The sequence below is a fragment of the Equus caballus genome, chromosome 15 (genome assembly GCF_041296265.1).
Source record: "Equus caballus isolate H_3958 breed thoroughbred chromosome 15, TB-T2T, whole genome shotgun sequence".
NCBI lineage: Eukaryota > Metazoa > Chordata > Mammalia > Perissodactyla > Equidae > Equus > Equus caballus.
In genome coordinates, this window is record NC_091698.1 from 101,684,957 (window position 1) to 101,699,300 (window position 14,344).

A 14,344-nucleotide genomic window follows, 5' to 3' on the forward strand; every position below is an offset into this window, starting at 1 on the left:
ACTGTCCTCACAAGGTGTTGTGATTACAGATGCTCAGTAAAGAGGTGGACTGCAGTTGGGTGTGAAACACTCTCTTTCCAGAGCACCAAGTCGAAGGTCTTCAGTTGTGTTTGTCACTTTGAGATTTTTAGGTCAGTTCAGCCGGTAAGCACTGAGCAGCTGCTTTTGGTGAGAGGGCGTGCTGGGAGCTGTGACTGAGGCCAGGAAGACTTGGGAGGGCCCTCGCTTTACGACAATCAGCAGGGACAGATAAGCCAGCTGTGGGTTAGTGAGCACTGGATACGGATGCTGCTTATTCAATGTCGTTATACAAAGAAGACATTATCCATTCCAGTGTTGGGTCCACCCAAGGCAAAGAAACATCAGGAGACCAGGTGCTGGCTTGACAGCAATCAGCGTGTCAAGAGTCAGAGTCTGCAGTGCTGGGTGGATTGTAGGAAGCACGTGGGGAGAGGTGAGACGGGAAGCCTGCAGGGCCACGCTGAGCAGTGGGGGCTCATTTGTGGAGGCAGTGGAGAGGCATCATGGTGTGTCGGGAGTGGATTTACATCAGCCAAAGGCCGTTTCATAAGAACCCAGTCTCAGCAGCGGGAGGGGGAACCTGAGTAGGGCACGGAGACCAGTTAAACAGTTCAGGCCAATGATTCCCAATCAGGGTGCTGTGTCACCCTGGCTTTGGGGAAGTGGTCATGATGACAGCTCGTGGGTGGGGAATTGGGCACAACCTGTGGCCTGGCCTGAAGCTATGCCAGGATCTAAAAATTCAACCATTGAACATGGACGTACCCGGAGAGGCTTGCACATGTAGCCACGTGTTCTGCTGACAGAAAGCAGGAGGACTGCCCTTGTTCTCAGATGGCCCTGTTCTGACAAGCGGGCCACCGCCACGGTGACTGACGGGATTTGATGACGACTGAATTTGCGGAGTTGGGCACGGGGTGAGATGGGGAGGTGACCAGGAGATGATGGTTAGGAAGGTGTTCAGATGGCCCAAGCTCTGACCTGGGGGGCTCTCAGGGGACTCAGTTGGGCCTCTCCATTGCTCCTCTCTGGTCACAAGAGGGAGAAAATGAAGTAGAAGCCATGCTTTCTGCTCTTTCACAGAGACCAGGGAACCATCTGATGCCCTCCTCCTGGTGTTCCTCAGGGCACACACCCTCCTCCCCCTCACAATTCTACATAAGCTGCAAGACAAGTGGTGCGTGTTGACAACACATTCTATCTTTTGAATATGAAAACCCAAAGTCATACAGGACCAAAAATGTATTTTTAACCGAACCATGCCTTCATCACTAAGACCTCCCAGTGGAACACAGGACAGAAGTGGTTGTTGTAGGAGGGTATTAAGATACATAACATTAGACTCAGAAAGGCTAAGGGGTGATCCACTTCATCCACTCATCAAATAGTCATGTACTCTGTGCCAAAAGTCTAGGTGGCCAAAAACATAGAAGCAACAGATAAACACTGGGCTGGACTGTTACTGGAGGTAGAATTAAGTGTGTTTCTGCAGGCAAGTGGGATCTATGTGTGTGTACACTTAGGAAGGCATGTGAGAGAAGGGATGCACAAGTGTGATGAGTGTGAGGGTCTGAGTGTGTGAGACTGTGAGTATGTGCAATTGCTGGAATCAGTAATACATGAGGCTTAACTTCTAATAGAGAGATATTCTGTTAATTTAGCTTCATTAGGCTAAGCTCTCTCAATTTTCCAGAAAACTGAAGATCATCCCATCAAATGAAGAATCCAAGAGTTTTATTTGTTTGTTTACCTCACGAGTAAGAAGGAATTGGGGTGATCAATAATTATCCCCATTTGTGTATCTTGCCAATAATGGGGTGGGTTCCAGGACCTTAACTGCCAAGGACTTAGACAGGCCTCCTGGAAGAGAACAGGGAAGTCAGCTTTGGGATGGAGAGTCACGTGCACAAGACAGGGAGAAAGCAGGTCCCAAGACTCCTTCCTGGGTGGGAAGGGCCAGGACCTGGGGGTGTAAGAAGGAAGCTCTCTGCCCTGGACCCGGGACGTGCCATGCAAATGCTCCAGAACAGCCCCAGAGCTTTTGCTAAGTTTCGCAGCACAGTCAATATAAAGAGCCAGTGTCAGCATTTTCTTAGGAACAGGTAATAGATAAGCATCGGATTTTAATGGAAGGAGCAAGTGCGCTGGAGTCTAGACATACCCAGTGAACATTCTAGAGCAGCTCACTTCGTCTTTCTGAGCTGTGGTGTCCTTTTTATGAGATGGAAAATTCTGCCCCTTTCACAGCTTCACAAGAAATGAGATAATGTAGGAAAGTAGGTGGCATATCATCAGCAATCAACAAACGTTATTCCCCATCCACTTCATCACAAGGAAAAGGTTCAGAGATGAAAAGGAAAACCATCTGGTAGTGCCTGTGAGCAGTGTCAGTAGAGAATCCTAGGGGCCTGGGTGGAGCCTTAAGACAACGCAGAGCAGGAAGCAGTTGTGCCCTCAGGGAGCACAGAGAGGACCTGCAGAGTAGGGTCTCTGCTTGCCGTCATCTGGGCCGCTGGAAGCCCCAGCTCTCTGGTCCATTCTCAGCCCTGAACCTCGAGTCACCCCACCCTGCAAGTCTGCCTTTTCCCCATCTAGATACCAAGACCAGGACGAGGCCCATAGAGCAGAGGCCTGAGGTCTATACGCCACAGAGGCCCACAGCCTACAAAGTCCCTGGGAGCCAGCGCGCAGGACAGAGACAATCAGTGGGGCTGGTGGTCCACACACTCCATTTTACATAGTTTTAGGTTTTCCTGTCCACTTTCCTTTGAACGAAAGGACCCTGAGCTAAGGACACTTTGAAAACGACTTCCCAGGAGTCACTTTCACAGGGCAGGTTGATCTCATGTGGTAAGACAGAGTTGCCTCTGAATCGGACAATCCTATGATTCCTGAGACACACCTCTTACATGAGAGAGAGGCAGAATCGGAGCAGTGGCAGCTGTAACAGTGAAAATCAGAGCAGTAAGAATAACAGCTCACTCTCACCCCATTAAGCTATTTGGAACTCAAATACAGAGCATTCAAGCAACAAACATATATTTTGAGCACCAACCTGCACCAAAGTTTAGAGGACAATGAGCCAAATAAACTGCTCTTAGAAAGCTCCTCCCGTGGAGGGTATGGATAAGTGTAATGACAACACAGTAGGACAAAGGACATTACAGTTTAGGCACCAGATACAAGTGGAGCTGGAAACTTTGAGCAGTTTGGAATGGTTTGAGTGTAGGAAGTTGAGGAAGTAGGAAAGTGCAGGAAACGGAGCTGGGAGGCTGGATAAAAAGGCGAGGACCTGATTACACCATGCACGGCATTTTCATTGGTGAGGCCTGTGCTATAGGGGATGTATGCTCTCAGGTGTGGAGATGGGGTTTTGCCATCTTCCAAGTAACATCCTGAGCCCTCCAGCACTGCCCTCCCTGGCCCCATGGTCTGCAGTGACTGGCCCCACCCCACCTCTAGTGGGTTCTGGCTGGCCTAAGCCGATGGCTATATCTCATCTCGCCAGTCCTGGAAAAGGATCAGCGATGTCACATAACCAGTGAAGCTGGAAGGGTGTTTCCAGGGAAAACAAGCATCTTCTTCATCTACAAGTTACCCAAAGCGACCTCCTCTCTCTCTACCTGTGGACAGCATGGAATGAGGAAGTGATGTCTGCAGCAACCGCCATTTTGCTACCACAATGAGGAGACTCTGGCCCCGCAAACTTCCAGGGTCAACATAATGACTGTGAGGACGAGACTGAAAGCCAAAGAGGCAGGCAAAGAGACTCCTTCTTTGATGAAGCTATCTAGAATAGAGGTTCCCAGCACAGGCCACACAAACATGTGTGTGCACTAATGCGGTGGCAGTGGGACTGACAAGTGACAAAGTCCATGCAATCTTACAGCTCCAAGACCAAAGAGTCCAGCTTTCTTTTCCTGGATGGGGAAACAAGAGAAGGCAAGAGGTTCAAGGACTTGCCCAGAGTTCCCCAAGAGTTAACAGTGAAGCCACTCCCAGAACCAGCCAAGATTTGGGATTTACAGTCGAGAGACCTTTCTGTAATGTCCAAACTACGGCTGGCTATTAATGTGAACAATGCCACCCAGGAAAGTTGGTTCCACTGGAAAGTGCATGCACTCTGGATCCCAAGCTTGCCTCTCCCTGTGCGGCAATGGGTGACGTGGGAGGCGGATGACCTGAGGCCGGCTCAGAGTGGCCACTTTACAGGAGACAAAACACATGATCTTCTCTGCACATCGCCATCCAAACAGTGCTCCACATCTGTAGGGCCCTGCCAGTCCCTGCCAATTATGGCACTGTTATGCTTTAGAAACTAGTGGAAACCTTAGCACCAACTTCCCAACCTGGCCCCATCACAACACGACACCCCTTCTTGCGCTTGCCCCATAATGGTTCTATCCACTCGCGATTTCTCTGGGAGCCAGCTCAAATGATGCCCTGCAGCCTGCGGGTACAACTCCTTGTTCCCCTCTCCATGCTGTCTCTCACCTCTGTTTATATGGCAAATACAGCTCTTTCCACCCCAAATGACAGCAACACAGATCTACCTCTCCCGATCATGGGACCGGGAGAGCAGGGACTGTAATCTTTAATCTCACCTACGTATCCAGAGCACTGAGCACAAGGCAGGAGTTCGATATGGGCTGGAAAATGGAAGTGAATGAACACCCACCGGGTGCCGTATACAAAACGCAAAGCGGACGGGGATGTGAAGGTGTGTAAGTTAAGGCCCATCACCTCAACCAGCTTAATGTCTAGGCGAGGAAACATGGCTGAGATAAACAGTCAGAAGTTCTGGGTCTAAGCAGCATTTCCACAGCGTACTAGGTGGACGGCCTTGGCAAAGGATAGGAGGACAAGGAAACGATGTTTGCATCACGGATGACCAGGAAGGCCACTGCCCAGTGCTCTATATACAGGACCTCAGTGAATTTGTTCAGGAGGCTGATCATATTTTAGACTTGAGGAAACCGGGGCTCGGAGAAGTTAAGCAGTTTGCTGAGCAAACACACAGTTACAGGAAGTGGGGGCAGAATGAAGACGTGGGCCCAAATTCCAAAGCCTGATCCAATTAACCCAACCTTCCCAACTTCCTTTCCAAACCACTAAAGATTGCCTTTATTACTGTTATCCCTACACATTCTCTGGGAAAATACATTGTCTACTAAAAGCTATGTTTTTAAGTAAGAATTTCCCATGTTTATTTATCAAACCCTCTTATCTGGGCTCTAATGGCAAAGCTCCTAATCACTGAGAAATAACTAGTATTATAAGAGATACCATTCTAGCTCAAAGCAAAAACGTGTGTGTGTGTCTATTTTATTTGGCCTATTTAATCTTGCCATGGTGAAAATTAATTTTCATTAGACTTTCTTTTTCCTAAGGACAAACAGAAAAGCAGACATGTCCACCTTCCCAGATCACCGGGGACCTGTTATCTTGAAGTGGGAACCACAGCAACGCACTTTTTAGAGACTCACATCTCCCCAGTCTTTTGAGTAAAAATATCATCTCTAATTACCGTAGCTGTCAAACTGGACACAACTTTGTCAGCCGCAAAACAACAGAAACATTCTCATGCTATCAGATGCTGCAAGTATCAGGAGATCTAAGGGGCCTTGGTATGTCCCATTTTAGCTTGAAACTGCTCACACGTTTTAGACTTTGGTCCCTGGAGAGACTCCCAGGCCACTATACACTTGGGTTGTATCACTGACTGACAAAACGGAAATGGGGTTAGCTCTGATGGTGGGCTCAGGGCTGTCTTATTTTTACATAAGTGTCAACAACCTTTTCTCTCTTTCCAGTACTTGCGCACAAAAACTGTTGGTTATACTTGCATTTCACTTTTTTGCACCCAAATGTTCAAGTTTACATTGGCACTTTAGAGTTTCATTTTCACACTCAGCCAAAATGGGACCATTTGAGCTATCTGGTAGGTTGTCACCATCTCCACACCCCAACGCCTGGCATAACACCTGGGTTGTGTTGGCTGAGAGGGTCCCTTGAACCTCTGAGACTCTTCATCGGGTCTTGCTTCCAAGTCAAGTCCCACAGACCCCCCGGTTCCCAGGCTCTCCATGACCTCTGAACCCAGCCTAAAGGCGCCAGGCGCCCTGCAAGTGAGGACAGCCCTCTGGAACATGTGTCCTGGAAGTGCCATGTTAGTAACCGGTACGCAAACATTTCTCATGCTCAAATAAATTTGGAAAATCAACAGTTTGTCTCTCATTGTGGACTTCCAAGGGCTTTCTTGATGCTCTTGGGCACCGAGAATGTCCTGGTTGGGGGACACAGAGTGGGGCACAGCATGCAGTATTTGGCAAACCCACTAAAAGATGAGTGCATCTTTTAGGACAAGTGTTCCTCAGGACACACATTTGGGGAGAGCTGCCCAAAGCCCCCCATTATTCCTGCAGTTCAAAGTCAAAACTTAGGAGCAAAGTGAGAAGGAACTAGGCCTGCAGAATGCCTGCCACATGGCAGTCCTGCACACATGCCCTTTCCCTGAATCTGGGGCAAACTTTTTAGCTCCATTATACAGATGGGGTAAATGAGGCCCACTAGGGTCAGAAAGAGAGCCAGTATCTCAACGCAGGGACGCCTGACCCCCGAAGCCATGTTTTCCCCTGGAGCCGTTGTTCCTTGAGATAAATTTGCCTCAGAACTTAACTGCAATTTCCCTAGCAATTATTTTGTTAAGAGTGCCTCCTTTTAGCCCTACACGATTTTCTCTCTTCACTCTTTTACACCTCCCATGTCCGTCGCCCACGGAAAGGACAGTTACAACTCCTCTGGCCAGAGGCCATGGCTCCTCCCCTGGGTTTGCCCAGGGCTCGGGTGACTGAGGCCCACAAGAGGGAAAGACATGGGAGTGAAGCAATGGGGTGCAAGGGCACCCTGCCCCATCTGTCCATACACAGGTGCTTCCTCCGCTTCACGCTGGAGTGAGCTGCAGAAACAAGAGGGACTGTTTTCAACATTTTAATTTTTAATAAATGGTTGTGGAAAAAAAATCTCAACTGTTGAGCTGTTTCTTGGTGCTCCTCGCAACCCCTCTTTGAGAAAACAGTGCTATTTTCCTCCTTTCACAGTCCCTAACCTAAATTAAGCATTTGATCTGAATTCGAGTCGCTTATTTATTTTTACTACAATTCTCTAGAAAGGGAAACCCAAAACAACAAGAAATGCAAGCCTGGGTGGACGGCTGATGCAAGGACGACTCCAACGGGAGAAAGCAAGTCAAGGTCTCACAAGGCCGTCTGTGCGGCCCAAGGGGAGTGTGACAGGCAGCAATCTTACCCAAAGCCGCATGGGCAGGGGGGCATCTACTCAACTTCAGGAGACGGGGAAGACTTCTCTTCAAGCAAGAGGGAGGCGATTTTGCATAAAGCTAATTATTTAATCCATTCTGACATGCTTCACCATCCCAGCTCATCTTCTCAAAATGAAAACGAATCCGACTCATCGTGTTAATTGGCTGGATGTCTGGCTCTGCACTTCTCCCCCGGCTCTCTCCCTCCCATCCTTCCCCATCTCAGAAAAATGTCAACAGCAATTTCCAGTCCTCCAGGTTGAAGCTACTTTCCTGGGGCTTTAACGAGGCACACTTCTTGGCTGTCAACACTGAGGTGGCCTTGCTGCCTTTCAATCCAGTGAGCCTTCATTGATCGGCTTTCAGGAGTCCTGCAGTAAAGCAGGAGTTTGGGGTACAGATTCTGCCCCTCATAGAGCCAGAGTCCGCATAACGAGAAGTCAGAGATGTAGGCTTAAATGTTTGCAAAGCTCTGTCTCCCTGTCTAGTAAATGGAGGTGCTAATATTGAACGTGGCTTCATCCCATGGAGGTCATGAGACACAAATGAAAGAAGGCCTGTAAAATGTGGGCAAGAAGGAAGAGTACATCTCCTGTAAAATGGTAGGAGAGTGATCTTCATCTAGACATTTGAAAAGTACATGGCAGGCTGTCCATATGGTTCCTTTATAACACAGTTAAATTCAGAAGCAACTTTTTGTTTTTTTATAGTTTGAAGAGAATGATTCTTTTTTTTCATTTTCTGGATTTTATTTTTTTTTTTTGGTATCTTTTGAATGGGAAGAAAAATCAGGCAAAATTAAATGAGACAAACTGAAAATAAACCTTACACCCTCATTTCCCCTTTCTGAGGGGTAAAATGTTGAGTCTGAGTTAGACTTGAGGGAAAGAAAAGTCCCTATAGTCATTAAGATCAGATCATTTGGCCCCAATAAGGTTGGCTATGTTTTAAGGAAATTTAAATGTGATTTCAAGATAAGTGCATTCTAGTTTGGCACTAAACCAGTGAGAGGCGACATGAAGAGCTGAACACTCCAGCTGTGCACACTCACTGCGTTAAGACTGCTGTGATCTCAGGCATGTAACTGTCAGATTAAATTTAAAGTTCCAGAAATGAGAACACATGCCATGATCACGTTTTCCAAATTGCATTACTAGCTTCTAAAATTTGATTAACTGCTTGCTTTTACACCACGAGCACGTGTGATGGAAATCTACTTGGGAGCCCACCTGACTGAGAGGAAATTTCCTCCAGTAACCATGTGAAAGCCTCAAAAAGGAGACTCTGTCACGAGCACAAGTGAGGCCAATGGTTTGCTCGGTGTCTCTAAAAATGAAAGCAGAAAGGCTCATCCTGAAATTCTTTTAAACAGACGTTTTCTCCAACAAGACCAACCAGAGTACAGAAGATGCACTGGCACTGGGCGATGGTTGTCATCTGCTCCACCGGGTACTCCCCGAGACAGAGCTTGCACGACACCAGCGGATCGAGGGCCAGGTCCCACGTGGGCCGGTACCGCGCTGTGGTCATGGCAGAGCAGTCTGAAATGAGATGAAAAGCACAAGCCATCAGACCTCCACCAGAACCAAGGCAGGGAGCCCTTCTCCCAGCTGCCACTGGGGCCCAGGAGGTGGCAAAGCGACTGCTGATGGGCCTGGGGTTTCGGAGAACTCCTTTGGGTCCTCTGAGAAGTGTTAGCCAGGGGTCCTGGACTTGGATCTGTGGGTGATTCCCTTCCCATACTGATGGCAATGCTCATGTCTACCCTCAAAATGGCAAACGACTCACCCCGCCCCATCCTTGCTCCATCCCTCCACCGGGCATTGAGTAAGATACCTCCCACCAACCAAGCATCTAGCCCACGAGGGCAAAACCTTAGCAGCCGTGGGACAGAAGCTTTTCTTAAAATAGTTATTGATTGAATCAACTGTTCTCCAGTTTCTAGTGTAGAAACATCCCCGAGGAACCCCTCAGTGAAGTCCTTCCCTTTCCATCTGTGGTGCCCTCCCAATGGAATGCAGCTTTGCACACTGGCTTCGATCCATACACCCAAGTGTTACCTGACCCTCCAGAAACAGCCCAAGGACCATTGCCTCCTTAAGCCCTGGTGGATTTTCTAGAATGTAAGCTTCAGGGAGGCAAGGGCCTTTGGTAGATCTGTTCACTTATGCAGGTCAAGTGCAAAACAGGGCCTGGTGTATACAGACACTCAACACACATTAATGGAAGCAATCTTCACTTCCCAGTCCTCCCAGAACATTCTCTAGCCACTTCCTAACCCACTCACAGTCTGTGTTCCCCTGACAGCATGTATTTGTCCACTGCTACATTTATCACACTGATTTCCACTGCTTGCTGCATTAACTAATACAGACTCAAGAACAACAGAAAAGTTGTTAAGCAGAGAAATGATGTGACAAACTTAGTCTTTTAGGAAGTTCAAGCTGATGGCTGAAACCTTTGGCAAAAGCAAAAACCAAAACCTCATGCAGCCTTCTGCTTTGTCACCCGCTGTGCAGTGTGCTCCAAGACTGGACAGCCCCTCAAAATGCACTGCAGAAGGGCAGAAATCCAGGGCTTCACCCTTCAACATAGCACCCCTAAAGCCCACACTCGCCCCCAGTGTAAGTCCTGGGTGGGCAACGCCACGTGAACACTCTCCTGCTGCATACACCACTTATTCCCTCTTGCCCAGGACCATCTGTGTGAATCCCATTTGTCCATTCCCAGACAGTCCTTGCTCTTCCAGCTTCTGAGCTTGGCTCCTTTTCCTGTTTACACCTCTCCGAAGACGTGACCCTTAGCACAGCTGGCAGGCTTGAACTCTTGTTCCCTTTCTTCCTGGACCATGATTTCCACTTGACCTCTAGACACTGTGGCTTCCCACTGCCCTGGGCACGCGTCAGCATGGCCCCTCACCTCCCTCCCGTGAACTACTCTTGAAGAAGGTCAAATTCCAATCTCCCGACACTATGTCAGTATTCCTTCCCCTCTAGCGGAGATACTCTCTGAGGTGTGCTCAAAATCATGACTCAAATGGGAACAACAGCATATTTTACTCCCCCTCCCCCCCAAAAGTATATATTGTCTAAGCCCGTCACAGACCTTCCCTCCGCACAGGATGGGCAAACACGATTTTGCAAACATTGAACAGCTGCAAACTTGAAATAGGAATTTGCTAAGAGAATCACAATGCACAACAAAAGAAAAAAACAGTCTTTGTTTCTCCTAATGTGAATGTCAAGTCATATGAAACAACAATCTATTTTAAGAACATCTGGTCAATTACAAGTATTATTCAATCTAAGCAATTCAAAATGTTTATAAGGCAAGTTACTTATTAAGCACTGCTGGAGTTATGCAAGAAGTTGTGCATTGTGACGGAAGAGGTATGGATACAAGGAAGAGAAAGAGCTAGAAGGGAACACAGTCCATTGAGGGAGATATTCCCTATATTACCATAAAGGTAAAATGCGATTATTTGGCCAGAACCAACTCATCCCTGGGCTCTAGGGCTGTCGACCTCTGCAGCTCCTATTCTCCCAGCTTCACCCCTTCAAAACAAAGTAGGGGAAGAAAAGCAGTTGACTGTCAGCCAGTCATTGTCCACCTTCTGCTCTCACAACTTGCTCCAGCAAGCCCCTGCTTTCTTAAAGCTGGCTGAGTCACACCTATGTTTCTTCCTCAACCAAACTCCCGCCCCCTCCTCACCACTTCTCCAAATGCTCCCAACCCTCCGCGCCCTACACCAGTCCCTGGTGCTCCGAGAAGCTGCCCTGCTTTCTCCGAACCCCTCAGCTGCCAACCTTTCTCCCAGTCTCTGTTGCACGGGCTCTATCAGCGGTTCCCAAAGTGTGAAACAGCAGCATCAGCATTTCCTGAGAACTTGCTGGTCCACAATTTCCTGGGCCCCAACCCAGACTTCTGGGGTAGGAGGCAGAGACACAGCCATCTGTGTTTTTCTGAGCCTTTCAGGGTATTCTCCTGTGCAGGGAAGTCTGAGAACCACTGGTCTACATCCTTCCACAAGATAGCATTCGCCACCCAGGTCTGTGCGACTCCCAAGCCCGCCAAATGCACCGCCTCTCAAAAAATACCAGTATGATATTGTAACGGTGGATACACCTCATTCAGCATGTGTCAAAACCCATAGAATGTACAACACCAAGAGTCCACTGTAATGTAAATGTTGTGGACTGAATTGTGTCCACTCCAGATCCGTATGTTGCAGCCCTAACCCTCAGCGCGACTATATGTCTTTAGGAGGCAATTACAGTTAAATGAGGTCAAAAGGGTGGGCTCTAATCCAACAGGACTGTCACTTTATAAAAGAGGAAGATTCTATATCTCTGTCTCGCTCTCTCCTACATTTGAGGACACAAAGCAGCCTTCTGCAAGACAGAAGGAGAGCTCTCACCAGAACCTGACCATGCTGGCACCATGATCTCGGACTTCCAGCCTCCAGAACTGTGAGAAGGTAAATTTCGTTTTTATGCCACCCCGTCTATGGCATTTTGTTATGGCAGCCCGAGCTAATACAGTGAACTATGGACTACGGGTGAGAATGATGTGTCAATGTAGGTTCATCAATTATGACAAATGGACCCTCCGGTGTGAGATGTCAACGTGGTGGAGGCCGTGCATGTGTGGGGACAGGCGGTACGTAGGAACTCTGTACTTATCGCTCAGTTTTCCTGTGAACCTAAAACTCTTCTACATGGTAACTCCTTATTGATCTGCATCAGTTTTCTAAATCTAAATCCAAATCTGTTAATGTAAATCTGAATCTACAACTAAATCTATAAATCTAAATCTAAACTGCCCTAAAATAAAAAGTTTATTAAAAAAAATTTACTGTTTTCATTGAAATCCAAATAAGCCTATTGAAATGCAGATTCTACTGGAAAGAGTAATGTTTTAAGCTACTGTTTTCCCGAAACAGTTAAGTTTGACAGTTATTAAGTTTGATGCTAAAAATCTGAGAAATACTGGATTAAATAGAGTTGAACGGGTTCAGGTGTTTACTTTTTAACCATCTAACTGTACGGGTTTTCACATGCTAACGGCACTGTGACATTCCAAGGAGGGTGCGCAGCACGGCACAGCTAGACCACAGGCGCTTTCTCAAGCACCACACACACCATTAAGGTTCTGTAAGGAAAAAAAGGAAGAATGAAAGGTGCTGTTAGTCATTTCACTGTAACAGGCTGCCCTACATTCAGATTTTGCAGAGGAGAAGGGGCGAGCAGACAGAATCAACAAAGGAGGGCCCACAGACCAGAGAGAGGGCCCCAGCCCGTCTGAGCTGCCACTCTCACAGCACCAGTTCTTAACAGATTCACTGCAGAAAGAGCCACAGATGTGTTAAGCGCAGGTTGTATGCGCTTTGTCCCTTGCAGATACACCTGTACCAGTGAGGGAGAAGAGGAGTCCTGTCTTTTGGAGCATCCTGACTGGAACACAGCATCAGCAACCAGACTCTGACATACAGATGCTGGGTTGAGCGGGCCGTCTAACTAGAGGGAAGCTTTTCCTTCCACAGGGCAGGCCCACCTCCACTCCCTCCATCCCATCCAGAGCTCTGCACTTCCTCTGCCCGAAAAAAAGCCTGGGCTGGTGTGAGAAGCCACCAGAGCCACTTCCTGCAGCAAGCTCCAGGTTCCTGCTGTGCGGAGCCATGACTGAAGAGGGAACCCCAGGCAAACACGACAGAAGCCCCGCTGGAAACAGCCTTCAGGAAACTTCCAACGTCAGCCAGGACCGAGGTCCTTGACATTCCTCCTCCCCTGGCTCGGCAGACCTGTATCCTGCTTCCGGAAGTTGCCTCTCTTGCAGACGATGGCTTGGCTTGGGAAACAATTGGCATTCATGGCGGAGCGCTCACTCTTTCATTTCTAAGACCTGTAAAAGACTCCACATGCAAGCTTAAAATGTCTCGGGAGCTTCCCACAGCCGGCCCAGACAAGCCCGGCTCCCTGACCTCTGTCCAGGAGTGAAGGGCAGAGGAAGACACAGAGGGCCGGTTATTTCAACTCCAAAGTGCCCACATAAACATTACACTCGGGCTACCAGTGAGCGACGCTTTTAAATTCAAACATCAAGTCATTACATTTAAAGGCCAAAGGGGGTCTTTGGGTCCTTTATCCTTCCAGAGCTGATTTCCTTACGCTCAGCTCTTTAGGGGTTTGCTAAGACGTCACACAGCCACCCCCACCACCAACACCACTTCCTTCTCCCTGATAATGGACCACTCAGGGCATTATTGCCAAACCTTGCCAGTGACATCATTAGCCGTTATCTCCATTTCTTTAGAGAATTGAGCAGCAGCATATATTGATGAAGTTGACTAGCAGTGGGCCACCCCACCCCAGCCCTGTTCCCTGCTCTGAATTGATTTAGTCACACCTAGCCAAACAAAGAACAGTTTTGGGGGTTCGAGAAACCAGTTTATGCTATCATCTTCAGTTTCTCCTGCTCCTTTAGGTCAGTGCTGGTCGATGACAGGATGGCTATCCGGGAGCACACCTTTGGCTGGCCCCGATGGGATGAGGCAGGCACATGGCGGCTTCCTTTAAGGCACTGAACAGAAGCCTTGTTGCCAGGACAACGAGCCTAGGAACTCCCTGGGTTTGGAGCTGGTCAGTCCCTGGAGTTAACAAACAAGACGTAAGGGAGTAGGGAGCAGGCAATGGGTTGGAAACAGGCCTCTACGAAGATTCAGGAAACTTGAGTTCCCACCTCAGCACTGCTGCTAACTGACCATGTGACCCTCCTTGACCCGTCGCTGTGCCTCCAGCGACCCACAGCCTGTCTGCAGCTCTGGCTGCCAGAGCTGACCTCCAGGACTCCTCTAGCCTGCAAGCTCCTCCCAGCCTTCTGAAAAGGTGGATCTCAGCTCACAGGGAGAGGGTTCCTGCTCGTGTCGCCGCCACATCCACAGAAGTTCTTCCAGGAGGTGAGGAACGGCTCTCAGTGCGTGAGAGAGATAAAGATACATCAGGC

The 14,344-nt window shown here is 48.4% G+C and overlaps 1 protein-coding gene across 12 annotated transcripts in view; it reads right to left on the reverse strand.

Annotated features, from left to right (window-relative positions):
- The window catches only part of RNF144A (ring finger protein 144A), a 119,247-nt gene that overhangs the window by 36,561 nt on the left and 68,342 nt on the right, over positions 1 to 14,344 (reverse strand). For 7 of the 12 annotated variants that reach the window (XM_023619585.2, XM_023619590.2, XM_023619589.2 and 4 more), the window contains one exon: positions 8,738 to 8,883. The exons of 3 other annotated variants lie outside the window; for them this stretch is intronic. In XM_023619585.2, the coding sequence (XP_023475353.1) occupies positions 8,738 to 8,872 (135 nt within the window). In that variant the 5' untranslated portion in view covers positions 8,873 to 8,883. Of the gene's footprint in view, positions 1 to 8,571; positions 8,884 to 14,344 lie in introns of all 12 variants that reach the window. 2 more of the 12 variants (XM_070236742.1, XM_005600231.4) reach the window with 1 other exon arrangement.